The sequence below is a fragment of the Nipponia nippon genome, unplaced genomic scaffold, assembly GCF_047370975.1.
Source record: "Nipponia nippon isolate SJK-2023a ecotype South Korea unplaced genomic scaffold, ASM4737097v1 scaffold_8, whole genome shotgun sequence".
Lineage (NCBI taxonomy): Eukaryota > Metazoa > Chordata > Aves > Pelecaniformes > Threskiornithidae > Nipponia > Nipponia nippon.
The window spans coordinates 9,508,440-9,536,334 of record NW_028262402.1 but is presented as its reverse complement, the minus strand read 5'-3'; the positions used below and the strand labels follow the sequence as shown (position 1 = coordinate 9,536,334).

General features: G+C 36.2%; 1 protein-coding gene across 2 annotated transcripts in view; it reads right to left on the bottom strand.

Annotated features, from left to right (window-relative positions):
* Positions 1-1,624: 1,624 nt before the first annotated feature.
* The window catches only part of HSD17B4 (hydroxysteroid 17-beta dehydrogenase 4), a 63,305-nt gene continuing 37,034 nt past the window's right edge, over positions 1,625-27,895 (bottom strand). For both annotated transcript variants that reach the window (XM_087742120.1, XM_087742121.1), the window contains exons 18-24: positions 19,541-19,610; positions 15,989-16,095; positions 15,594-15,680; positions 13,107-13,196; positions 11,887-12,025; positions 3,899-4,026; positions 1,625-2,047 (exon numbers count right to left, since the gene is read on the bottom strand). In XM_087742120.1, coding sequence (XP_087598246.1) covers positions 1,958-2,047; positions 3,899-4,026; positions 11,887-12,025; positions 13,107-13,196; positions 15,594-15,680; positions 15,989-16,095; positions 19,541-19,610 — 711 coding nt within the window. In that variant the 3' untranslated portion in view covers positions 1,625-1,957. The remainder of the gene's footprint in view (positions 2,048-3,898; positions 4,027-11,886; positions 12,026-13,106; positions 13,197-15,593; positions 15,681-15,988; positions 16,096-19,540; positions 19,611-27,895) is intronic.

Sequence of the window (27,895 nt, the reverse complement as noted above, 5' to 3'; positions counted from 1 at the left end):
TAAACTGATGTTCTTTAGTGGACTGAACTCCAACCTGTTAAATCGCAACAGGTTTCAACAGTACCAGCTTCACTTGCCTGATTATTTTTGCTTCCCATTTCCAAAGGGGAGGAAAAAAAAGCTTATTAGCAGTTTTTTCCCTCCTTGTAGATCAGTGCTTTAAGGTTTCAGACAATCTATGAAGCTGAGAAAAAAATCACCTGTTGCGAATTTTCAAGACCACATGACCTACAGTAAATACCATATTCTTAAATGGATGTATTGATAATTGCTTTCCTAGACTCAAAGTTAGTTCCTCACAATTCCTTTTTCTTAATACACATATTTTTATAGCATTATATATAGATTTATAGACAGGAAAGATATATGTAGAAAACTAATTTTTTTTGATGTAGCATGTGCATGCATTAACATACCAAGCTGCAATCAATCTGTCTTTCTTGTATGATTTCTTAAGAGAAAGTAATAGAAGACTCCTTTATCTATTTGTCACAAAGTTGCTTGGTAAATAGAAGCTGGGCACTACAGACAATGATTAGGTCCTACTTATATATGGAAATGACTGCTGTGGAAAAGGTAAATGTTAAGTGGTTAAATGATATTTCTTCAATCATTTCTATTGGATGGCCTCTTTGATGTGTTGAACATCACACTTGTTCTGTTTCACTTCTATTCATGATGTAATTTATGTGAGATACTTGTTGACGTACCTCAGATTCATATTTCTCTGCCTGAATCAAAGCATGGCTGATAGTACAGCTGTGAAGAAACAAATTTGTGGAGAATTTGACTCAGTATTACAACATGTAGAATTTATCCTCAAACTGTCAAACTCATCTGCAGCCCCAAAAAGCTCTTTAATGGCTACAGTCTACTCACATAGTCAGGGCAGTGATGTACCTCCCGGTTTTGGGACAAAAAAACCCAAACAAACAAACAAAAAATTCCATCCTCTAAGATAACGCAAAATGATTTTGTCATTCTGACCAAGGAGAGAAGCCTTAGATGGCCTGAATTCTTCAAAAGGTATTAACATAGAACAAGTCTGAATGAGAAAAAAAGATACTGAGCACACAAAATGTTAGTCATATTGGTGAAATCAAATTTCCAGATGTTCATGAGACGACCAGTGATTAAGAGCATACTTTCTTCAGGAAAACATATGGCCACAGCTGCTACCTCAGTTCTGGTCATAGGTACAAAACGAGGAATTCACTCTTATATCTTTCCCTGCTGCCATGATGCTGACCTTCATGAGAATTAATCTACATGAAGAACAATCTGGCTACAATGACAACCTTTGGTGCAGTGTAATACCTCTCAGATAAAAAAGTTTCCCCTAAAGAATTAATGCTTACCACTTTCCATGTAATTTATAAGAGTAACTTACATAAAACTGACTGTCTAAATAAGGTGAGCAGAGCTAAAGTTCAAGAGCTTTTTCCTGTACGGAAAAAACCCCATAATGACAAGATATAAATAAATGGAACTGACTTCCATCTTCCAGTTGTTTTAACGGGATCATGAGAATTTGAGACAAAAGATAATGTTAATAATAAACCAGGTAGATTCACAGAAATTAGACAGTCTATCTAAGGCAATATAAATGAAGACTGACAGACTATCAAAGAGGTGTATTGATTTAATTTTCTTCAGAATTAAGATAGAAATATATGCATCTTTGTAAGAACTACATACATTTTATTTACGTAAAGGTGTGCAATGAGGAAAGTATGATTCTCTACCATTGCTGAGAAACAAAAAAGGGACAATATTAACAGTTACATTCATTTCATAATTTTCTGTCTACAGCAGTTAAAGCAGCTCGTATATTAGCAGTATAATGAATCAGTACATTGATTTAAGTAGCCTGCAAATGTTTCAGTCATTGGTTCTGAACTAATTGAAGTTTCTGTCTTCTTAAGTTCTTCACTGCTGTGGTAGATGATCAAGCAGCTCAGAGTTTGGCATAATCTTTCAGGATCATTTCCAATTTCTGGCTCAGCATGATGTTCCCCTTCATTTTTAGTTTACCAGAAAGGAATGCCTACAAAAAGCAGAGAAGGGCGAAAATAAATGTATTCAACTGTTCAACCCACAATCCAAAGAGTTGCTAGAACCAAACAAGAAGCCAAAGGTAAGCGTGGTTGCTTAAAGCTCAGGAGAAAGAATTCAGTGCGCAATGCCTATTGGTTATTGGTTATTAACAGAAAACCATCCAAGTTCCATTTTAATAGCATCCAGAATCACAGATTTCTATCTAGAGTGCAGGCTAGGCCAAGTCTATCACTTAGGGGGGGGGGAAATAAATACAAAGCAACTTCACTGGCCTCCATTTCTTTTCTACATATAGCACAGAGGACTTCTCCCAGTATATGACAAATATGTTCACAGAAGCTGATGGCAAAACTTCCCCAGGGCACAAAAATAAAGCTCCCAGACCTCCCCTCCCTATGCTATAGATATCCATATATCCTTACATGAAACTAGAAAATGGAATGAAAAGGCCATTTAATGAAAATTAAAGGCCTAATGAAAAGGTCAGCTACTCACAAATCCAAACAGGAACTTGCACAATACACGTACACGCATATTCCAAAGAAATGCACTGGCTTTATACATGGCATATTACAACAAACAGGAACTAAACAAGATTTCATTGCATTTGCAGAATCATAGATCAACCAATATTTTCACTGAAATGCTGGTATATTACATTTTTATTGTCTCTACTTCAAAGAGCTGTATACCCTGTTTCAATCTAGTTCAGTATTTTTTTAAAACTAGTTTTGCTTCGCTGTGGCTTTGCAATTTGAAAGCTCTTTGGAAGCTCTGAAACAATGTGCTTTTGCATAGTTCCATTAACTTGAAATAAATTCAAATAAGGAACAAAGAGAGCCAGCAGAAAAGAATTTGAATAGATGCTTTGAGCTTCTTTAGATGAAAAACTTCACAGAAACTCAAAGGAAATACTAATGCCTAAGAATAGATAATGTTCCTGAATTGCAATCACTGTACTTTAGCATTCTGAAGATTACACATCAACATCTTGTTTGTTTATGCTTTATGCCTGCTATATACAGAGGGTCACAAAGAATTTTACTCATGTGGTATGTAGGACTACAACAAACATTTGCCATCATCGTTACTTTCAATTTTACAATTGAAGTCTCCAACAACTTCTGCTTGGGATCAAAGAAAAGGAACTGTTTGATATATGATGAGCTTAATTAAAGTTTTCATTCGCTCAAGCTTTAATCTCTAAGCTGACATATTAAATTTGTGACAGTTTAGTTTACTTTTACACAAGGCATTCTTATTAGTAAAATTAGTAGGTTTAAGCAGTTGATTACTCCAAGAAGCTAAAAGTGCAGACCCAGATTACATGCCTTTCTTAAACCTTTCCTTCCCTTAAAAATCTACCTAGTTTGGGTGAATTTTGACCAGTTTCAATGGATCTACACGCATGCATTGTCCAAGATTTCTCTTTGCTGCAGTAGTAGCAGTAAATCATAATATTGCAACAAATACCAACTTCCTGCAACATGACCAATCAAAACACCCTGAATGATCAAACTGACAAACCCTAACCTTGCAAATCATATATTGTGAAGTGCCAGGAAACAAACAAACAAGTAACTTCGTACTGCCAGGCTTTATGCCATTTGAGGTATCTTTGTCTCAGGATGACAAAGATGGCATAAATTCCTCATCATGTCTTCTGACTAATTCAGTGTAAGGCAACGATGTGCTTATACCTCATCTGACTCTCGTTTGCACTGTCAAAACATCCAGCATTGTGGATTTCGGAATGCACACAGTCACAAACCAGAGCTTGATTTAAGGCAAATAATATGTCCCCATGCAAGTGAGTATGTCTGTGATGAACAGGTTTTACCTTTTGGGGGTTGATCTTTTGTTGTATCACATCCATAAAAACCTCGTCCGAGAGAGTGAAGGTGGTATCAGCAGAACTTCTTGCAGGACCTTGATACACTGCTCCAGAGCCATTCTTTAAGTCAATTGCTGAGAAGAAGCAGCAAAGATAGTTTTATTTCAAAATAAAGATAAAATTTTCAGTCTAAAGAACACTACTCTCCTTGTCTATTATTATGAAGCATCCAGTTTAAACAGAAATCTTGAGCTAACAGCCACTTAGAAAATGAAAGGGGTTTAATTCTTCTTTAATGAAAGAAAATAATTGAGATCAGAATACAAAAAAAAAAAATTTATTCCAGTACTAAGGGGGAGGAGGTTACAGCAAGAACTGCCATTTGAAAATTCTTGCATAGATGGCAACAACCATTTTTAAACAACACTTAAGATTCACAAGATATTAATTAGTGCGATTACTACAAAAATGTTAAAGTTAGTAATAAAGCTCTAATGTTCTGAAACAACATATATATTCAAAGAAGGCAAAAGTGGTGGTATTCAAACATGCTGCTGCGTTTTCCACAGGCAATATAGCCTGTTCTGCTTCACGCAAAGGACATTTAAAGCCTTGCCAAATATCTGTCTTTCTCTCTGGAAAGCCAAAAATTCCTCAAAGTGTCTGGAGCTTCAGAGTGTTCTTTTCCCAAACCAAATGACCTGCCAAAATAATCTATTACAAGGCTAACACTATCAGGTATTGTGTCATTTGTTTAGAAGAATATTAGAAGAATATTTTGACAGGATGTGCTCTGCCAAATCATTCTCAGATTTTGCAAATCCCCAGTCTTTCCCTTTACACCTTTTCCTCTTGGTCCCCCCTCCCTGCTTTTCAAGCGCAAACCAAAATCATTATTCAAGTGGATATTCCCATAAGGACACGACATCTCTAATCACAGAATCATGGCTGCCTAACCAATATTAATACTGTCAGTGGGTTTATCTTAGTTGACAAATTTTAAGACACTGGCCTAACTATGGATACTTATTTCTGCATAAACTATCTCATGTGTATTTTTTTTCCAAATAATTTTTCTGAAAGGGTAAGGTGAACTATACAGACTGGGAATAGCTTTTGTCTGTTTAAGTCTTTCATTTTCTGAAATCTGTTCTAAGTAATATTTATCCAGTTATAACAAAACTAGAAGGGGAATTAAGTTTACAATGATGCTCAGTGAGAAGTGACATACTGGATTATTATTATCCACTTTATTTTAAGGTAAATCATAATTTCAGGAAAAGCTTTAATGGACATCACTAACTTGATGCAATAAGAGGAGAAGAAAGAAAAAAAAATAACGGAGCACCAGATGAACAATCTATACCTTCTGTGTTTGTGGGTAGGAGCTGTGTTAACAGTCTTTTGAGTCAAAACAGGTGCTACATAGTCTAACATCATAAGCGAGCCTTTAGACATTGCTCCTGTAGATTGTGCAGGTACAGACTATTATTAAAAAAAAAAAAAAATCATCTATTGAATCATGAAATGCAAGTTTCACAGTGGATACCAGCTCCTCAGATTAACGTAACCAAGCTTAACTGTCAATGTGCTTTTATATTTACCTCTACTCAAATGCTAGAATGTTACGAACCATACCAATGCAGCCAAACTGAGCTCCCTTTGGGCGAAATAGCACTGGTCAGCGAGCCCCACATACAAATTCACAAAACACACACACGGTTTTCTAGGATGCTTACAGTTCTTAATTATTTATTTTTAATTACTTCTGGGCCTCAGAAATCAAAAGAGCATAAGTCCTGCCTCATGTTTCATTTTACATGCATTAATGTTTTTGGCTGTCCCTAGCCTTCCCAGACTGTACCAGAAGGGAAGCCAAAGGCTGAAAGCCTGACATAACATCTCCCAAGACACAACAGACCCTCTTCTCCTTCTCTTCTAAGGACTGGCTGGAAAAGCAGTTTCGATATATCTCATTGGTAATCCTCATCCATCAGTCTCAGCAGCGTAAAGTTTCAACCACAAAAAGTTAGAATTAAAAAGGTGTAGTAACTCAGGCAAGTTCTAAAAACTCCTAGATTTTAATCTGCATATAGTACATACTTAACATTGTTACAATCCCTGTTCTCCTTCTCCATTTCCTACCCAAGTCTCAAGAGAATCACTTACCAATCCACATCTATAATTAATTGTAAGCTCTCAAAGCACAAATATGCCTGTAAACATCGCATAATCATGCATAAAACTGTTATGTTTAATCACATCAAATCCTTAAACCACCTCAAATTAAAACTTATTAGAAATTCTAAAAAAAAAAAAAGGTCCAATCTAATAGTATGTTCTTTTCCCCAAAATATGAAAATATATTTTTTATTTCCTCTTTATTCTTTTTAAAGAGCATTAAAATTTTTGCTAAGGAAGAAAAAAAGAAAAAAAGAACAGAGCAGCCACAAAAGAGAAGAGCTCTGTGACAACAAATACTGTCTTTTCCACAAAACCATGAAAGACCTTCTACTGTTACTTGACCCACCCCTTTTTTTAAGCTTTATCATAAATGAGTTATCACATCTCTAATGCAAGCAGTCAAAAAAAAAAAAAAAGCCACACAAAACCCAAAGGAACTAGCAGGAGGAAATGAAATCCTGAAACTTGATACGGAAGCCCTAGTGGGTGAATTCTAGTGAATCACACCGGAGAAACAGTGATCCAAAATACATCATATGTTGGTATTTTAAAGAGGGAAATGAACTCCCCTAAATATATAGAATTGAAAAATACCCCAAAAGCTTGCCCATTCATTTTTTTTCAGAGGGGGAAAAGAAAAAAGAAGGATTTGAAACATACACGGTCATTTTTCTCACCTCCTGACCTAGCCTCGAGTATTCAGATGACAACTGAGACTAAACTACAGCACTGGCACACAGACAAATGGATATAAACTAGTAATGAAAGAAATAAGCTGAACACCAGAGCAGATTCCAACCATCAGAGCAGAAAAATTCTAGCTTTCCAAAATGACCAGAGAGGGTGCTTTCTTGTAAAATACAACTTTATGAGATAAAGCTATATAACACAGCTGCCTGCTGTAGCAGGAGACAGTCTGGATGCAAGCCTCCTATACATGTTTTCTACGCGTACCTCCTGGATACACGTCTCTATGGTTACAGCTACTGTCTTGTCACTGCGGGTTGCATGCTGCACTACAATTGCAGCAGCCAGCTTAATTATGACTTCGTACTGGCATAGCTATGTCAGTGCTCAGGTGGCTGTGACCTGGGCAGCTGCCAGACCAACTACCTCGTGCACTGCTAATGCACCTCCACCGCCAGCAGTAACAGATGAGTAGCCTTAAGGTGTCTCCAGTGTTCTTTGTTCCTGAGAACATGTAGCCCTCCATGGCTGCTACAGATAGAGCTCTTCTCCTAGCCATTCACATGGCTGATCCACTCCATACAAAAAAAGAAGTATGAAACACGGGCATGGTACTCCTCGATACTGTGTGTAGCAACACAAATTAAACTTAAAGCTGAAGTCCCTTTTAAAAATCAACTAGCTTCTTAAATATGTAAGATTTTAGTATTACACATCTGGCAGAAAAGCAGAATCAAGCAGTTTCAGTGGCTGAAACGGTAGTTATCCTTCAAATTTTTGTTTTTACTTTTATACATAAGTGTTACATTACAGTAATTAAGTATCTATGAATTATTATCATCCATAAGATGCTGTTGTCAGAGACATAATGATTAGGTCAAAAAATCATACACATACAGGCTAAAACACTAGACATTGACATTCTATAGCACGTAGCCAAACAGCCTAAAAATCTAAGATTTGGGGCACAGGTTTTGCTTTGCCTTCAAAGAGTGCCTTACCATTTCTCAGAGAGAAATACTAAGGGCTCAGACTGTATTTGTTTGTTTTGGTTTGGTTTTTATTCTGCTTTACAGAGGGTAAGTAACTGCAATACAAGACTCATCCTCAAATGGAACAAAGTGTCACCCACTCTTCATTGCCTGAAGTCATATCGCACCATAAATTATTAAGTAGTTTTGCTGTAATTTGTCAGATGTTCACAATCAAGCGCACGTAACAATTTCTTCCCAGTTCTCCTAACAAAGCTTTATTCTTCTGAGAACTGGAAAGGAACAGAAGTATCTTCTGCCTTCAGCAGTGCCTTCAGAAATATGATGAAAAGCAACAGATGGGTAAACTCTTCTGAGTACTGTTCTAGACAACCATTAACTATCAGCTAACAAATCTCAATGGCAATGTCTTTTCTGTATGGAAAGAGAAGTTGAAATGAAGTAGCTTAACTCTAAAAAAAAGATAAATACTTTGTAACCATTGAAACCAAAAGCAATTGCCGTACAGTAATAAATGTGCAGGAGAGAGCAAAGCATGCTTTAGGTAGTGAAGCCAACTGGAGAAGTCAAAGCTGGGGGATCTCAATTAAGACTTTTGTTAAAAAATAAGAAAAGATAACTCCAGTACTGCTAAGCTTATTCCTTAAGTTTTGATAGTGCCAAAATCTGTACTGTTTTATCTTCTTAAGAGGATTTTCAGCATCCTCTTAAATTAGAACAGCTTGCTGTTATAAAGAAATACCACTAATTAAGAGCAGTTGTCAGTGGCTACAGTTCAACAATGTTTAGACAGCGAACGAACTGTTCAAAATTTCACATCCTGAGTGCAAGATCAACGGTTCTACACCTCCCCATGGCTTCACACCATCCACAGACAACTACATAAAAGTAAAGGTCATTGCTAGTTAAACAGACTAGTGTTACTAATATTAGTGCTACCATCAAGAAATGTCTCTGTAACAACAAAAGCTAAATCCAATTCACAAATCCCATTTCATTTGAAGTAATAAACAAAAATCTTGGCTTGCTGCAGATAACAGAGATCAAAAGGTTACAGTTGCAATTAAAACAAAACACTAAAAATACATATAAATTTTAAAAAAGAATTCTGTTTCCTGGAAATTTGGAAAACACCAGAACAACTGCGTACATGACAATGAATTTCACAGCAGTCCTTAATACTGCTGCTTTCTCTCATTTGCTTCCCTCCCAGCCTCCTCCCAGATCTTCAGAGGCTCAAAGACATTAGCAGAAGATGCTGGAGCTACAATCATTGAATAAGACAGCAATGAGCTGTGGGGCGCATATTGTTTCTAGTGCTGTCAATTGCTGCAGTTTTCGCAACAGCACAAAGCTGTGCAAAAGTGACAAGTCAAAAATTAAAAGACAAGCCCGTACAACTACATAACAAATTTAATAAGGGAGAGAGGCTTAGCAGGTGGCCCAAGAGAACCACAAGAACTGCCTGTAAAGGCCTGTGAGGCCCTTAGAAAGAGAGGCCTAAAAAGAAGATAGACAATGAAAAAACTAGCATCAACTCGAGGATTAAAACAAAACAAAACAAATTTTGACCATATGTTGAAGGAGTATGCAATATTTATCCACAGGAACGAAGTCCTAAATTAATTTTAATTTCATATTTTCATCTTTGCTTTATTGTAGCTATGTACGTTATGGGATCTAGCTCTCAAAACAGCAATTTTACTTTAAGAGAGAAAGATAATTCAAAATTATTACAATCTAACTTAGCATAACAGTTACAAAACTGATTTTAAATTATTTTAAACAGAAGATCAACTAATAATCAGTGGGCCAAATTTAAATGTAATATAAAGAAGTGCAATTCTACTGACAGAGGTGACTAACATTAAAGTCTTAAGCAGGTTTGAAACCGGTCAAAATAGTGACATATAATTAAATTCAAGCTATAGGAAAGGTAACATCTTACTATCATCTTCTGTTTTTAAAGTAAAAAATTAATTTGTCAAAGGCTAAAATTTCTAATTATGTACAGAAGCTTCCATTCCATTAACAACAGAAAAAGTCAAGCATTCAAGTCAGTAAATGGCATTGTCAATGTTACATATTCTAAATTGGCTGTCATCATTCATGTGCATTATGAAAGTCTTGGTGATGACCATATCAAGATCTGTCAGAAATCTTTTGGGTTATCAACAATATTTTAACTGCAAGAAAGCTGTCTTCTTTTGAATGCAAAGCCACAAACTACTCTCTTCTTCCACATTCACCATGTAAAATGAATTATGGTAGCATCTGGCAGAGGAGACAGTATATGATAATGCTCTTGAATACTGATCAATAATGTATGCAAACAAGCTAAAAGAATTAAGCTGGCAAATGCTTACAAATCTTGAATGCTTGCCTCTGGAAGGTCTTTTTTTGCTTTACGTTTGTTTGTTTGTTTTTTTTTAATGACCAGAATAGTGTTTAAAAGATCTTAAACTTTAACTTTAAACTTTTCTTTAACTTTAAACGTTTTGGAGTTTCATCTATGTGCTTCCAATATATGTTCTGAAAATGTAAGCAAGAACACCGGAAAGACTTCATAAGCCTTCTGTCCAGGTTCTAAGCATGCTCATCATTTAAATTACTGAGGGTAAAAGTGGAAAACTGCAGATGGTAGAAATGATTAAGAGCAGTAATGAGTTTTAAGACAGATCCTTCTGACTTGAATTTATGCAGTATTTACCGCCTCTCATTTTGATGTATAGGTACTCAGCCTGCATAATCTACACAAGTATATTCAATATATTGATTAACTGCTATCCAACTGGAAATCACCCCTTATCCCTCAAATATTGCTTGAAAGGCAATACAGGTAGAACAGAACTATCTTGATCAATATATGTATGATATTTGTCCTGAAACTTAACAGCAGTCTTGCTACTCAGAATCTCTGCTGGTTAACATTAGGAAAAGAGAAAGTGAAATTATAGGTTTCTAAACCACTCTGTAAAAGCAACAGCAGTTTCTTTAACACAGTAACCATTTATTGAGAACAGGCATTGCAAAGACTTAACAATAGTTTAAAAAAGTCACAGTCTATGGGACAAAGCACAATGAAGTCCTGATCTGACCTACCAACATGTCAGTCTCTCCCCTCAGCCCCCCAAAGGGCAGCCCACCATCTGTATCTCCCCCAAAACTGTTCTGACTGGATCCAACCATTGAGACGAGACCAATCAAAATGAAGCAGTCTAAGTGACAGACTTGACTCGAAGACTTGCATTTCTCCACAAAAAAGCAAAGGCCTGGAAGTTACAACTTGACTATGTTTTATCCCTTTGGAAAAATTTTACATTCTACTAACAGATCATTTAGGACATCTCACCAAAAAAACCTGAATAATTCCAAAGACAATGAAATATATCCAATTATTAAAACTAGACTGCTTTTTGCAAAAATACATGTCCTTAGAAACTGAGCACAAGAGAATTTAAGAAGAGAAGTTTTTTGAGGATGTGGTTTTGCCTCCATCAGACAATTTCACATACTTGTATAATCCACTTTACCAGGAAACACTTCCCCTCTGACTCTTTGCTATTACAAGCTTTAGCCTCTCTTCATCAACCCAGTCCCATGCTTAAAGGATGGGTAAGCATCATTGTACCTTCATTAAACCTTGATGTCAGAAAATTTGAATAGAAACAAATTGGGCTATACTTTCACTGACGTGACAAGAACAATGCAGTAGAAATAAATAGTTGGTTTAGATTAGTTAGTGTGTACATCACCAGCAGGCTAATTACTGTAACACATTGCTCCTGGTTGGTTAATTTAGCCTGCTTTTCTAAGGGCAGTGGTGATCCCTTCAGAAAATGTAAATAGAAATGCACCGGAGTTCTAGAGCACAGTTTGCCTATGCCTACGTCTAAACAGGCAACTTACAGAAGTATGTTCCTAGAAAGGTTAGCAACTGCCATTATGGAACTTTACCTGACCTCCTTGTCATTTGTGCATTCAGTATACATTCAGATTTCTAGGTCCCAATGAATATTCAGCTGCTACCTTATCCTTTTTTTCAAGATATCCATTTAATTAGAATGAATGTAATTAATCTCATTTCATTAAAAAAACGTATCAGGCCATTATATAAAAGCTATAACTTACTCCACTGCATTGCTGTTTTTCCATCTTTAGTGATGTCCCATTGGAATATGGCATTTACTTTCTTTACCAATTCATTTCCAATCTCTTTTACGCGATGACCAATTTCTTCAAACACAAGGTCACTCTGCAGCCCTGAAGTCTTAAAAAAAAGAGAGTGAGTATGAAGAATTTAAAATTGAAACTCCATTTAAAACGTACTAAATATGTCCATTAGTTCAAGCACTGTGTCCAGGAAAGTTTCTAGTGCAGAATTATTAAATGCAATTGAGATTTCTTCCACCACAAATAATCACTTCTAGCTATTGTCAGCATTAAAGAGTATATTCAAGCAGAAAATGCTTCATGTACTCTTCCTTGAGAATTATTTCAAATAATTTTTTGCAGTTTTTGTCTTTTATCACTACAATTTAAGATATGTTTTATAACTAGGACTCTAAGGGCTTCTAAATTGCCCTTTATTCCCTTTGGAGGATTACCATTTGCCACTGCATTGCATGCACAATCCTGTCTTTTGTGGCAAGTCCAGTACCCAAGGGTTAATGCATGCAAGCAGAGGATTTTTTAAAATACGTATTGTATAAAGTGCATATTGTGTGTTAGGCCTAACCACATGTAAAAACAGCCATCGGAGCCTTCTTTCAAAATGATTCAATGACAAAACTGTTCTTTTCTATGAGTACACCATCTCATTTTCATTTGTTCTGTTCTTCTAATGCCTTCCTGTCACTCTCCCCATGCCTCTCTGAAAAAACTGAGACAAAAAGGTCACACGCTTTTACAACTTACATTGAGTTTGACCTTCAACATCTACAAAATAAAAACAAAATGCTCATTTTGCAGGTACAGCCTCAAATTATAGGGACTAATTTGAATCTTTAGTTACAAAAGTGCTCAAAACTTGTGGCCCTCACTGGTGCATGCCTCATTTGTTTTGTAACATACAGCACGATGCTTACCCTAACAGTTCAATTGGCATCAAGAACTTCAAACTTCATCAGCCATCCTGTGTATCTTAAAACATCTGTATTTTTCCCCTTAAATAAATCCGTGAACCTCTGTATCTTAAGCAATGTGTGTGTCCACATCTCTGAACTCATATACTCATCTAAGTACTGCAAATGAGACTGGTAAGTGATCTAAGTATTTTTCCTATGTTTTTCACAAAAATAAAGCCTAATTATGCTGCTTTGCAAGTTAAGACTTCTATTGCTTCCCTCTACCTTCAGAGGCTCCCGAGCAGAAGGCTTATCCAAGGCTGGTACTATATCCACATATGCCCCTGCAATAGCAACTTCTCCAGTCTCTTCAACCTGTGGTGGGGGAAAAAATTACAATAAAGAGGTGATATATTTGCAAAAAGTCACAACAGAAGGGCAACCAAGGAGTCTTCCTTACATTTTAAAATCAGAGATGAAGAAAAGAGAAAACATGAAAGTTCCAGACTGAAAAAAAACCACCCCATAAATACGCTGTAGTCTTGAGGCAAGTTAGTATACTATGCTTGGCAAACAGCTCTTCAAAGAAAATAATTATTTGCTTCTTGAGAAATTATACCAAAATATGTTGCTGTTTTTCTGTTCACAAAATGGTAGAAAAACCTTATTTATCTGAAAATTTACCTCCAGTTACTGTTACTGTTACTTTATAAATAGTTCTGAGAAAGACACCGTTCTAAAATGTTTTTCCTTGAGGTACATAGGCAGTTGTCAAGAGTACATCTTAGATGGTTTCACTATATCCAGGTGCCTTACACTGCAACTTGCACTAGAAACAATTTTTTAAGCATTGTAAAACCAGAAAGATTACAAGAAGAAAGATGAAAAATACCTGAATTCCCTTCTGTTTTAATTTTTTTAAATAGTTAAGTCAAAGAAGAAAATGGTTTTCATTTTGGCATTGTCTCTTTAAGGGGTCTGACAAACCATTGTGACTTATGGCAGCAATGCATACAGAGAGTTATATGATAAATAGCTAAAGCGGAGGAATACCCAGTATTACAGCCTAGCTTATTGCACAGGTGAAATTAATACAGAAAGACTACATAATAATGATTACTCAAACCATGCCTAACAGCTTGTCACCCGCTGTCACACTTCAGACAACGCTGAAAATAGATTTAAACCAGCATATCGAAGTTATATGTCTACATTTAGTTTGATTTAACCAGAGTGAAGTGCAAAGATGGCTTTACTTCAGACTAATCCAACATGCAATGAGAAACAGAATTCTGCACAATTCGTAACTGTTGAAACAAGGTGGTTTTCTAAAATCCTGTTGAACATTGTAATTTCTCTCCAAAATAAGTTACTCCACACCTGTAGTAAAATTCCCCCAAACTCTACATATTAGCAATGACTAAACCAAGCATAATAACAAATCCAGCCTTTAAACACAACAAAACATCCCACTCTGTTTACAAATTCCAAAGGGCTTGGAAGCATATCATGAATTCTGTTGATTTACACTGCACATGCAAACCCTCAAAACTAAATACCTGAGGTCTAGAAATTCTGTCAGGACTGGGTGGTATACCCTTTAAATATAGCTACACCATCTCCAATACAGTAATCTCCAAAGCTGATTTGAGGCACCGAACTGTCTTGTTTACTACTAGTAATCAGAGATAGAGAGTTTGTACACAGTAGCCTCAATGTTGTTATCATTCTGAAATTCTATAGCAGCTAACACTCATCAGGTCTGCAAACAAAATTTACCTCCTTCAGCCAACATTTATTCCACAAAGCTGTATTCTTGTGGAAACAGCAATCCTATGTCCTTATGGTGACTCTCCTCATTTGACTTTGCCTGCCTAATTCTCCCTGCAGCTGCAACTATCCCTGCCACTGTACTCACTAATCAGCAGCTGGCTACATTTTTACAGAGGTGGGGTTGCAAAACTTTGGCCAGCCAAAGCAATGTAAATTACACCTGCATAAGCAAACACACTGACAAATACCAGTAGCAAATCATAGTTTAAGAAAGTGACAGTGTCATAGGATGCTACAACAGAAGTGATGAGAATTTACTTTTCACCTCTACATGGAGTATTTTATCCTTAGCTTCCAGTAAGTATCCTACCAAGTGCAGGAGAGGATTACAGGATACCCACACAAAATGCTAACAACAATGCCAAAGAAAATACAATAATGCAAAAACTGAATTTATAAAAGTGTAAAGTCTGTTTTATTGTAGTTACTACGTCCAACTGCTATGAAACTTCCATTTTTAAGTAAGTTGTTCTGCGTAGAGGCAGCTTAAGTTGAACTCAATTTAAGTTAAATTTGTAGAAGTTTACCTGCATAAACTAATATCAGGAGTTGATTTAAGATAAACAAATGTTAAAAAAAGATGCACATACAAGGTTATGATTAACTGCAGAAAACAAGTACAAACTATGCTGACCTGAGAATGACTGCTTTTTGCTCTTCCACAGTGGACAAATACAGAAAATGCAATACAATGAACTGAGTTCTTATATTATTTAATATAAAGAGTGTATTAAGTCCTATGAGTATAATGGTATTTTTATTGGAATCTTAGTGACACCATAAAATAAGTAAGAATATTTCCTTCTATTCACTGAATTTCTTTACAAAACCTTCTTCAGTGGTGTGCTTGATGAGCCACTTTTTTGCTTTCTCTCACACCCCCAGTCTTTTAACCAACACATCTTTCTCTAAAGCCCACAATGGTGAGCGTGTTCTCACCTTGGTCTGAAAATGGATTCTATTTCCCTCCTTCCACATTTCTGTTTGTAAAGTTTGCCCCGGAAAGACTGGTCTCGCAAAGCGAGCCTGAAAAAAAAAAAAGAAAAAAATTGCAGGTGTGAACAGATCTGTCATACGTACATGCAAAGCTTAAAAGCATAGGCTGTACTGAAATGAGAAAAAGCAAAGAGAAAAATCAGTCAACTAGCAATGTAGAAAGCCTAAATATTTACGTAAACATTCTAGACAGAGGCATTAAAATGCATGCACCAAGAAGTAAAAGCAATTGTGGCAGTTAAGACAGTGTAAAAGCCTTTTCCCACCCTAACGAATTTTTTTTGGCACTAAACCCAGAAAAATCAAGAAAATTAACTGCAAAGAATGAACACACAGACCTTGATCGCCTTGAATCTGTTCACATCATTATTTGCAAACTGCTTCAAAACATTTCTAGCAGCAAACCCAAAGGAGCATAGTCCATGAAGTATAGGCTTCTTAAATCCTATTTCAAAAAATAACATTTTAGTATTTGTAGTATCAGGAATTTGCATGTTGCTTCTACAAATATCTATATTTTATTCATAGCATTTTCCTCCAATAATATTCTTAATCCTTTTTCTTTTTAACCTGATTTATCTCACTGAAAAAGTGTCTATTACCTTTTATTGTTTCCTCAACTTTGAGGCAAAGGAAAGTGCTCACTGAGAACTGGCACTCCAACACTGTGCCAATGCCATGCAAGACTCACAAGTAGAATTAGTCCCTGTCTGTAGAGGTGACAAAATGAAAAATAAGGAGATTGGCTGTTTTAGTATACGTGCATAGGCACACCAGATACACAGTTACATGGAAATATGCATATCAGGGGTAAGAGGTATTGTAATGATTAAAAAGTGGTGATACTAAGATTATTTGATGCTTCCCATTTTTAATTCCTATTCATGGTTGCCAAAAGTCTTCAAATCTAGTGCACATTTCAGGATTAACTTTTATTTATTTAGAAGTGGAAAAACCCTGAAAAGATTTCAGGCATTTTGAACACATCTAACAAAAAAGAGCAAAAAAAAATTACAGTGGTTTGTTTATACTGTCATTTTTGGTCAGGTTTCCCCACACTTCTACGCTTTTGAGCAGGAGCCGAACCATGGCAGAGGATAATATTTGTATTAGTACTGAATCTTTTTCCAGTCCTGTGAAAGTCTGACAAAATAAACCTTTGAAAACTGTCCTGAGATTTGCTAAAGTGCAATGGTTAAGTTTAAAAGATGCTGCTTGTACTGCTTATGTTCTGATCCCTTAACAAGTTGCTCTGACCTGACAGGGCACGTGAATAGTAATGGATCAGACTTGCAACAGCCCATGGATTCGAGACAGGTCTGTCCAGCTTTGGCTTTGAAACCAGTTGCTTTGCCTGGAAGTCATCTGTCACTTTCAGCTGCCAAAGTCTGTTTTTCCTGAGCTCTAAACAACTGCTCATAGCATCTACACAGCACGAAAAGTTGTCCCAAGGGACAACAACTGGGAGAAAAAAGCAAAAGCAAAACCAAACAAACAAAAAAAGAGAAGACAGGAGAAAGTCTAGCCTGCAGAGAATCAGAAGATGTAGAAGAACAAGAAACCACCTTCAAGACAGAGACAAAAAAGACACTAGGACTCAATGCTGGGAAAGATGGGAATTCTGAGACACAGCCCGAAGGGAAGACAAGACTAGCAGGAGTAAGGATGAGAAACAGAAATTTTGACTCATTAGGTTAGGAGAGGAGACGTGACAGAAGGACCGGCTAAAAGAAACATGAGTCTCTTTTCTCGCTGTAAGTATTCCACTCTAATCATTCTGCCATTTCTTTCCTGTAAAATATTTGAATATGCACACTTTTAATAGCACTCTTTTTTGTACACTGTCCACAGAGTATTTCTAAAAGCACAAAGATACCATGCAGTCAATTTTAAAAGAGATTATTGGCATTATTGTAACAATATCAGTATTCAGTATCTCTCATACAGAATGTTATAATGACATTTAGCTCTTTAAAAGCTTAGCTCAACTCACCCTGAAAGAACCAAAAACCACCACTATCTTCAGAGCTCAGAAACAGAAAAATATATATGGTCCTATTCTCCACAGTATTTTCTTTATAAAACTAATCCATACTCAAAGAAAAATCCATAAGGCAATCAAGTTACTTTTTATCTAGACTAAGATGAAAACAAAGTAAATGCTGCTCTCACTTTCTAATATCTCGGAAATACTCACAAACTACAGGATTAAAGGCACAAGAATAGAAACAGGTGTTTTCATGCAGTATATCACCTTCTGAAACATTACCCATAGGAAGGCTTAACAATAACGCTGGAACAAATTGACTGCGTTGCGCTGAAAGCTTACTTCCAGTGCATGCTGGTGAGAGCCAGTCAAAAAGAACACTTACAGAGATTAAATACAAGAAGGTATGTGAATATGCTCAAAGAAAAAAACCTCTTGTATTACTAGAAAAAATATTTGTGGAATATCTCTACAGCCATTTTCTTCTTTGTTTGAACCTACATGTAGTATAGGTATTTGAGCAGGAGACTGCCACAGTTCCAAAATCCAGTTCTGGATTTTTTGGGAGTTTTCTGTTCCAACAAAGAGACCACCTCATCTACAGAGTTAACTTCATTTTTCACTGTGTCTAAGTGCCAGTGCTCTTTGTGTGAGCAGGTAGAAGATGTCTTCTCCTCCTCTTCTTTTGTAAGGTTTTTATAGGATCATCATAATTGTTTTAAACACTGGCGTTTCAATTATAAACATGTATTTTTCTCCTCCAGCATCTTCAAGAGTAATTGGCTGATTCCATCTAAATATTTATCCAAAATCATCAGCTGAACAAACATACAGAATGGTTTAATAAGCCAGGTAAATCTCTTTATGGACTCTGGTATTTTATTATCAATAGTTATTAACACAAATTTACATAGAATTATACAAAACAGAGTTAACCAAACAATTAGTATCTAATTATGAAAGGAGATGATTCGTGTAAGTATGTTAAGTGTGATCTGAACAAGGAAGGATAGCTCTGCTCTATGTATCTTGGTAAGAACACCATACAATGATACTTCTGTTTTAAAAAGAAGTCACCAGAAAACTGCAGAGCAATTATTACAGACCAGTATTTTCATGTAAAGTTAATGAAGATAGCATACATATTCAGGAAAATTTCTTAAGTAAATGAAATTGCTGTCTGCCTGGAGTAATCACACTATATTACTAGCAAGGCCTGAAAACAACTCAGAAAAATACCTTTACAACAGAAATTTAAGAAAACAAACCCTTCTTTAGTAACTAAATCTCTGCAAGAATCTATTAAAGTAGCCTATGGTCTGTTGCTGTGGCATGTAGCATTACATAAATGAACAAGCTACTGTGCTACCAAGAGGTGCAGTTAAGCAATTTTATAAGAAAGAAGTGCTAACAAACCCCCTCTCTCCCACCTTCCTGAGATTTAATGGGATTGAGAATACCACACAGAAGCACAGAAAATTCTACTGAGACCAACATAATCTCAAAATTATTTAGATGGAAAGAGTTATCTACCAAAGACTTTATGGAATTCCTTCTGAAGCTTTTGATAGTCAATTATTTCTGTTTAAGAAACAGAGATTGTAAAGATGGGATACTGGCAACAAATAAGCTCTAAAAGGAAAATAGGGTAGGAGGCAGGTTTCCATTGTAGGTAGTTTCCAAGCATCATTTCATACTCCTAGCTACAAGAAGCAATGCTTTAAAGTGAAGTGTCACACACAGCTTTGAAGACATCTAATGGTGATTCTAAGAACAGCTATAAAAAAGAAGCACTGTTTTTTCCAGCTTGTTAAAAAGGTACAGACTAAGTGAAAAAAAGATTAAACATACATTTACATCATCCTTCATCCAAATATTAATACAGTGGTATCCCTCAGCTCACCTCCAAGAGCAGCAAAACTTGGATCAACATGCAAAGGATTCCAGTCCCCACTCAGCCGATATAAGGCAGCCTGCAGAAATAGAGAAAGAAAAATGGGAGGCTAGCTGTGCTTGGCAGAAACGAGCAGGAGTCACTCAAAAACTTAGGATAGATTAACAAACTTATCACAATCTATTTTGCTAGTCCTTAGATAACATACTCTACAATAAAGCAGGTAAAATAGAAATTAAATATTATTGTGCAGAAAAACTACAGGGAAATGTGCCAAGAACTGTGTGTGGCCTTGGTACAAAAGAAAATAATACAACTGCTTAATGGGAGGAAAAAACAACCTACTCTGCTGACATCCAGATCCAGCTTCACTAAAATTTGGCAACAGTGAAGTAATGCATTTCCTAGAATTCATCCATAGGTTCTTTAGCCTGAAGTGTAATTTTAAAGAGTCTTCTCCCATGACAGATTCATCCACAATTTTTTAAAAAATTACATATGAAAACTTTTTTTTTAAACACACACACTACCATGCTTTTTCAACACTTGATTCATCTTACAGATATCAGAAATATCCTTATTCTTCCTTTTTAAGAGTAACATGATTGACTAACTGTGACACACTTCTCTCTTAACAGCTTCATGGGTAGCTGGTCCCAATATTAAAAGCAAACAAACAAAACCCCAAAGTAACACGCCAAGCTTTCTAGAAGACTTCTGCTTCATGTTAAATATTCTCTTTCACTTGTAAAAAGTAGAGAAATACAGATTTAGTGTATTGTATATACTGTGAATGTGAATAAACCTGAGAAATGATGAAGAATATGGCTACTGCACTTCAGTTTCTTGTTTCTGTTTGGCTTTAGCATTTTCATTAGCAAATCTTATATTTGCTGTATGTGTACAGTGGCCAGCAGTCCATAATACGAGAGGCTTGACAAGCCAACCTGTGCATCTTTCTGAACTAAAAACTTATTCCCTGGTCATCAGATTCCAATGAAATCCAGTGAGTAAATGATTATGGAGTAGTCTCCAGTACAACATTCTCGAAAGTACAGAGAAAATCAACACATCACGTTAACTAATGCTAGTTTTTCAAGAATTTAGCAGCTTTATACAATGGCATATACAAATAGAACATTAATTTAATTTAAAAGATCTTTTACACTGAAAACAAATTTTATTTTAATCGAGCACATTACTGGCCTTTGGAACCCCTTATCACTAAACTTTTTCTCCCATCATTTTGGACTGGGATTGTAAAAAATGGTATGTGTTTATCCAAATACACTAAATTCTGTTTGGAGGAAAGAAGCTAACAGATTTCTCAAAGGGAAGAAAAAAACCCAAAGATTCCCCAAAGGAAGTATTTTCTGATATATGTCTAACATCATTTCTTCTATCAAATCTGAAGCAAAGGACAGTGTAACTGAAGAGGTTCTGAACTCATATTATCATTTCAATCCATAATCAATTTGTTTTATTTTTAATCTGTTAATATTCAGGTCCATTTCTTCAAGTATATACAGCTTTCACACTAAGTTCTAACTCTCTCTTATTTGTCCTGGTAGCATTTATCAATACAGCAAGTGTTTTGAGTCTCAGTTATGGTGGAATGTAGAAGAGCTTGTCACTGCTTTTGTATGTGAGAGTTGGATACATGCCCTAAAAATGGCAAGAAGAAAATCCTAAACTGCACCATAGCTTAAGCATGCAAATCTTTATCATGAAGATGGCATCACTGGATCTTTTGCCCAAAACATATATTTATTATAACTTTTTTTTTGTAATAATCTTCTAACTGATCCTATAAATTCTTAGGAAAATAGTAAAGACTGGAAATTTCATACTAATGTAAGACTACAGTTCAGATGGGTCCAAGTTTGACCTTCCAAAAGGGACAAAGGAGAGGGCAAATACTTTGCTGAAGGAACAGATAACCTGAAATAAATCTTATAGCATCACCAAGAAGTAGAAATAGCTAAGATATCTCATCTGGTGAGAAGAATCAAATCAAGATCTCCTGAAGGCAGTATCCTCCAGTGACAGGACTCTTCAGCTAGCAATCTACAAGCCAAATCAAGTCCAAAAGAGCAAGCCAAATGGGCTGCGAAGTCATCCTACACCATAGAGGCCATTCTATAGGGGGCACCCAAGGAGTACATAGTGAAACACACAGTGCTGGTTGAAGGTGGAACAGGAAAGCAAACTGAGCTAAAGTACATATTTACACTCTAGTACACCACTAAGGCAGCTGGGGAGAAGTCACGAGTGGGAAGAGACAGCTGGAAATGGGCTAACAATTACCATGCATGGAGAGCACTTGATCCCTTCACTTCTTGTTCGCTCTTATCTCAATTCTCACACAAATAGAAGAAAAATGGGGAACTAAGAGGGCCACCACATTCCCACTTGCATGCATAAAAAAAACACAGCAGCAGGGGTTCAGAGAAGAACATGCGCATGCTGCTTTTCTGACTTGCTGTGTCTTCACTGGTCCCCACTCTTCCCCTGAGTAGTTGTTACAATTGTGTTTTCACTGTCGAAAGATAGAGATGAGCAGCTCTGATGTACCACTAGCTTCTTTGTTAAGAGCTGTCTAAGGCCTTAATGCCACCAATATCAAAGTTATAACACTATGAAAGAGACTTTTAGCAAGGAACAGACCCTTAGGTCCTTTTTTTAAAAAAATTAAAACCTGACAATTTAAAGAGAGTTGCTCTTGATGGAATTCTATGAAGCAGAATATCACCCTTCATTACTAAAGTTTTCTTTCAAGGGAGTCTAAAATCTAACAGCAAATCACCACTCTTGAGAATTAGAAAATAAAAATTGCCAGATGTGAAATACTTAAATTAAATAATTAAATTACTTTTAAGCTAAATTAAAAGTCTAAGGTCTCACTTTCATTCTTCCATTGATTTGAATTTTTACAAAAGCTGTCAGAAGGCTATTTTCACGAAGGAGCTGTTGTAATAAATTTTAATTTAAACTAAATAACATTTAGTTGTAGTACTGGAAAATTCTATTTATGTATGATAAAAAAGACATTTCTGTTTTAAGCTCAAATGTCACCTTAAATCTAGCTATGCAGCTGTTGCTTACTAAAGCTGTAATAAGAACTAGCCATTTATTTGGGGTGGTAATAAGCTCTACTTGGGAGACAATACTTCTACCAAATGCTTTTCAAAATTACTGTAGTAAAAAATACTTGTGCTTCACTAACAAAATAAACGTAGCATTTAGGAAATAATTAGGTTCGGAGCATTAAATGTGATCTATGTTATTCAACTAAGAGTCTCATGCATGAATATAGGAGACTGTCATTCTTTAACCCCAGCCAGCAACTAAGCACCACACAGCCACTCGCTCACTCCCCCTCGGTGGGATGGGGGAGAGAATTGGAAGAGTAAAAGTGAGAAAATTTGTGGGTCGAGATAAGAACAGTTTAATAAGTGAAATAAAAATAAAGTAAAACAGTAGTAGTAGTAGTAGGAAGAAGAAGAAGACAAAGAACATACGAAGCAAGTGATGCACAATGCAATTGCTCACCACCCACCAACCAATGCCCAGTCAGTCCCCATGCAGTGGTCACTGCCCCCCGGCCAACTCATCCCAGTTTATGTACTGAGCATGACATCATACGGTATGGAATAGCCCTTTGGCCAGTCTGGGTCAGCCCCCCTGGTTGCACCCCCTCCCAGCTTCTTGTGCACCTGGCAGAGCACGGGAAGCCGAAAAGTCCTTGACCAGTGTGAGCACTACTTAGCAAGAGCCAAAACATAAGTGTGTTATCAACATTATTCTCATCCTAAATCCAAAACCCAGCACTATACCAGCTACTAGGAAGAAAATTAACTCTATCCCAGCCGAAATCAGGACAGAGATGATACTTGTCTTTTTGCACTTTCAACGACTAGAGTGGCACTGGTCACAGCCAGAAAACACACAGGCTGAACTGAATAAAACAGTTACACAGCAGGTTATTTCAGATTCAGTTCAGCCAAGTCAGGTCTGCCAACAAACTTCTTTTCATTTACCACGGTCTTTGGTATTACTTTATTATATAAATTATATTTCACATGAGAACAGAATTGTTTTAAAGCCTTGTTGGCTCTGCTTTCTATATTCCTCAAATAATGACATTTCCTGAAGTCTTGAGTGATAGCTTTAGAAAAAAAAAAAAAAAAAGTGATGCATCCTTGGTAGACGACAAGAGTCAATTGATGTAGGGCATTAAATTGAAGTCAGTCATAATATGGTTAGATTTTTCTCCAATTAATAACACAAACTGTCAAGTCTCATTTCCTAACAATTTAGGAGTTCTGCCAGACCACAAAAGAAAAGGCGATATCCAACCTGTCTGTGCCAATTTTTCAGTCTTTCCTGCAGACTGCAATAAAGGTCAGTGGCAAAGCTAACGAAAAAGGAAGCCAACTATCCATATATTTTCCCTTCTAACTGGGAGAAGAAGACATCTGCCCAAGAGCTTATCTTACCAGGTGTATGTGTATATATGTATACATGTACATATGTGAGTGTACCTGTATGTATGTATACTTTACCTAACAGCTTATTTAAGTAAGACCAAGCAGTCAAGCAATCTCATGAAGAAAAAACAGCCACAAATCTCATCTACACATTTCAATAAGCTCTGATTTACATGAAGAACAATGAACGTTTCCAGTTAAACTGGCAGGCTGATCCTTCAAGGGCTCAAATTTAGCACAGTACTTAAGTAATTCACTGTACTTAAAATTAAGCAGCTACTCTTTGACTATCTGAGATCCCCATTTGCCCTATCTTCTTTTTTAATTAATTATCTCTGTAAGGGTAAGGAGAGATACTAGGCAAGAGCAATTGGTAGAAACCCACACACAGAAAGAGAAAAGGTTTTATTTGTTCCTCCAGATAACCAACTATTTTTCTCAAATTAGGCGTACGTGGAAAATAAACAAATAGACAGTTTAAGTTGCTCATAATAGTTTCCAATGCCTAAATATATTTTGTGGAAATCTGGATCACACATGATTCTATTTAACAAGACTGTAATTAAGAAACACAAGTGTATCGTTTCCTCAACTACCTTAGGTTTCCAATTGATTCTCAGTGGTCTGGACTATCCAAACACTACCATATTCCCTACATACCTTTGACTCCCTCAAGAATAAGAATTACTAAAATGTTCAATTAAAACACCTTCACATACACAGCTGTAAACAGGAATAGGTATAATAGGTATAAAACGGCACTACATCTTTTCTCCTTCCTCACCCCACATTATTAATGTCTTTACTGTTTATCCTTACCACATATTTTTCAAATTTAAAATCAACTTATGTATTCTGGCACAGGCTTCACAGAACATTAGCTGTTTTTCAGTAGCATGGCAAATGTACAAGAAGCCTCTCCTTTAACAGTGCCTCTCTTAATCAAAAAGAACAAATCACTTTGGTTTGGGGAATTTCAAATAGAATAACAATTTTTATATCATTTACTAAGATATGCATAGATAAGGGGAGGAAACAAACTCTTGGTAATGAAGAGCATCTTGTTTAAACAAAATGACTGCCAGGCTAGTACCTTTTCTTCTTTTATCATCTAACCATACAAAATTCCAGTATAATCCAAGCCCTCAACTATTTTTCAAAATTGCCATGATTAGAAAACTATATTCTGATCTTCCCAACAGAAATAAACACGGGGCAGGTGTGTGTGGGTGTGGGTGTGTATAAATCTTGACATTAGCATGATAACATGTAACAAACTTTTAAAGTAATTACTACTACAAATGCTCACTCACTATACAATTTCAAGGGTTCTAAGAGTATCATCTCTGCATACTGAAACCTCTAGACAAACTAGGAAAACATTATCAAATTCTTGCAATGGCAAATCCCTTTGTTTTGCTTGTATCACCCTTTGTTGTTAAAGACTTTTTTTCTGGCATGCTCTCTGTATCTTGAATCTACTGCAGCACTTCATTTTCTCTATCTTGAAACAAATTATTTATGCTACAAACAGAAAAAAAAAATCACCTGAGGCTCTCAGGAGGCTCTCTTGTGCTATTCTCTGAAGTTAATTTAAATTTACATGTTTTCAGGCAACACTGTACTACAATCTTTACAGAGCAAGACATAAAAAAATATTTGTCCTTTAACCATATTTTCCGTATCCATGCACATATTTTCATTGTCTTCTCTCTCACATGACTTTATTGCAGTCATTCAAAAAACGACCTGAACTCAAAACACTCACCTTCCTATAACTTTTTGCTTCTAATCTGTTTAAAATAAGCATAAAATCTCTCCAAGAAAACAAACATAAGCTAGAAATAACCAACTTTTTTTTCTATACAATGTTAACGATTACTTATTCTATCTACACATATGTTCTCTAAAAACACACACAAATATTTACATACGCTTAAAGTGAAAACACAAATTAAATCTGTGCAGAATAAAAGATGACTTTCCACAGGTAAGTATCCCTATTCCAATTACACAGAAGCTTGTAAGGGTGTTATCGCACCATCCTCAAGGTAAAGCACTGATTCATAGTACTGAACCTGCTGACAACAGGCAGAAAACATTTTACAGTAGGTTTTAGTTTAATAGTTCCTTAGGCTGTTAAATGTTGCCCATGCACCTCTTTCTTTCTAAGATGTCTTTTTTAATACGTTTTTATTACAAAGTCCTCTTTTTACAGCAAACTAGATTCATGCATAATTGTCTTCACAATTGTTTCCCATTACATTAAGAACTGCAGCTTTAGCTGAACTTGACACAGTGAAAAAATAAAGGACAGCATTATGAGCAAGAATGACTCAGGAAGGGAAGGACACTCCTGCAGTCTTAGTCACAGGATGTTGATGACACTGCTTGAAACATGACAGGTGCCAATTATTTTCTCCTCTTTCAGAGAAAATGGAAAAGAACTGTATTTTAGAAAAAAAAAACAAACCACTAAAAAGCAGCAGTTTCTTCACACCCTGTCAGTCAACGCTTGATCTATACCTGGAACAGAAGGCTTTATATAGCTTGTATATTTTAAATCTTACGAGATTAGTCTAGGTGTGAATTTACTGAATCTCTCTAAAAATCTCTGAATGAGTCAAGAATCATTATATTCCCTAAATTGGCTTTTTTTTATGCTGCTCACTGTATCACATTTACAATTAAAATGCCTCAAACATTTATAAACATCCTTACTTTATAGACTGGAAACTGTAAGACAGCAGAAAAAGTCATAATTGTCAGCAGCACAAACCAATTCTGGCTCTCCAATTTAACATTTGAAGGCCTAATTCTTCAAAGTGCATCACATTTTTGAAGTACACTGTACAAGTTCAGAACAGAGCTCCTGTAAATTTCAATTTCTGCTTGTGATGCTCACACACCCTCCTGCTAGTCCAACTCCCAGATTTCATCTTTCAAATTCCACTGTCTCACCCTCTCCTATCAGCCACTGATTAAGGAGCACTTTGGGATATCTGGGTAGCAGCTGCCCACAGGCCGTAAGAATTTGATGGACAAAGCAAAGAAAATCCATTGTCAAAGAACTGCAGCTCCAACCAGTCACTAACCATGAGATAATTTTCCTCTCATTACTCCTTCTCAGAACACAACTTCTTGCAACAAATAACATAGGAAAACTGACTTCCTACGCTATCTCAGCTCATGCTTAGAGCCCTCTCTTTGCCTATGGAAGGAGTTCTTGAAGGAGAGGGAACAAACACGCCATTTATGCCTTCATGACAAAACTGTATCATAAAGCATTGCATACAAGGGGGATTAAGACTGCAAACAAAGCAAGCTTTATTTGGAATTTTTATCTTTTTAGAGACTCTGAAACATTTAAAATATTATTGTAGTTTCCCAAACGAAAGCAATTTAAAAATGACAGGACATCAAAAAGCTGGTCCTCCAACAGACCAATATCATTCTCAGTTTCATAAGCTCTAACAAGGAATTCAAAAATTCTTGAAAGCAACAACGGCCAATTTTCCTGACCCTGGTAGCCACAGAGCAGAAATATCACGTGCTTGAGATACGCAAGTTGCATGAAAAAGTAGCTCTGGCAGAAATTCACATGTAATAGCTCACATGACACTGCTTTTCAGAGACTTATAGGTGGCACAGTTGCATGTACACAGCTGGTCTCAAAGCATGGCAGGCTGAGATACCATGTTATTTTCAAAATCTGTCTAAATGGTCTTTTCTACCTCGTTGTCATGTCTACTTCTCCCCATCAATGTAAGTAACAAATACACAGAGTCAGAATTTAAAGTAGGAGAATGCTTTAGGGAAATATATGATACTGTTGCAAGCAAAAAGCATTTTTCAACTGGCAACTATTTCTTGA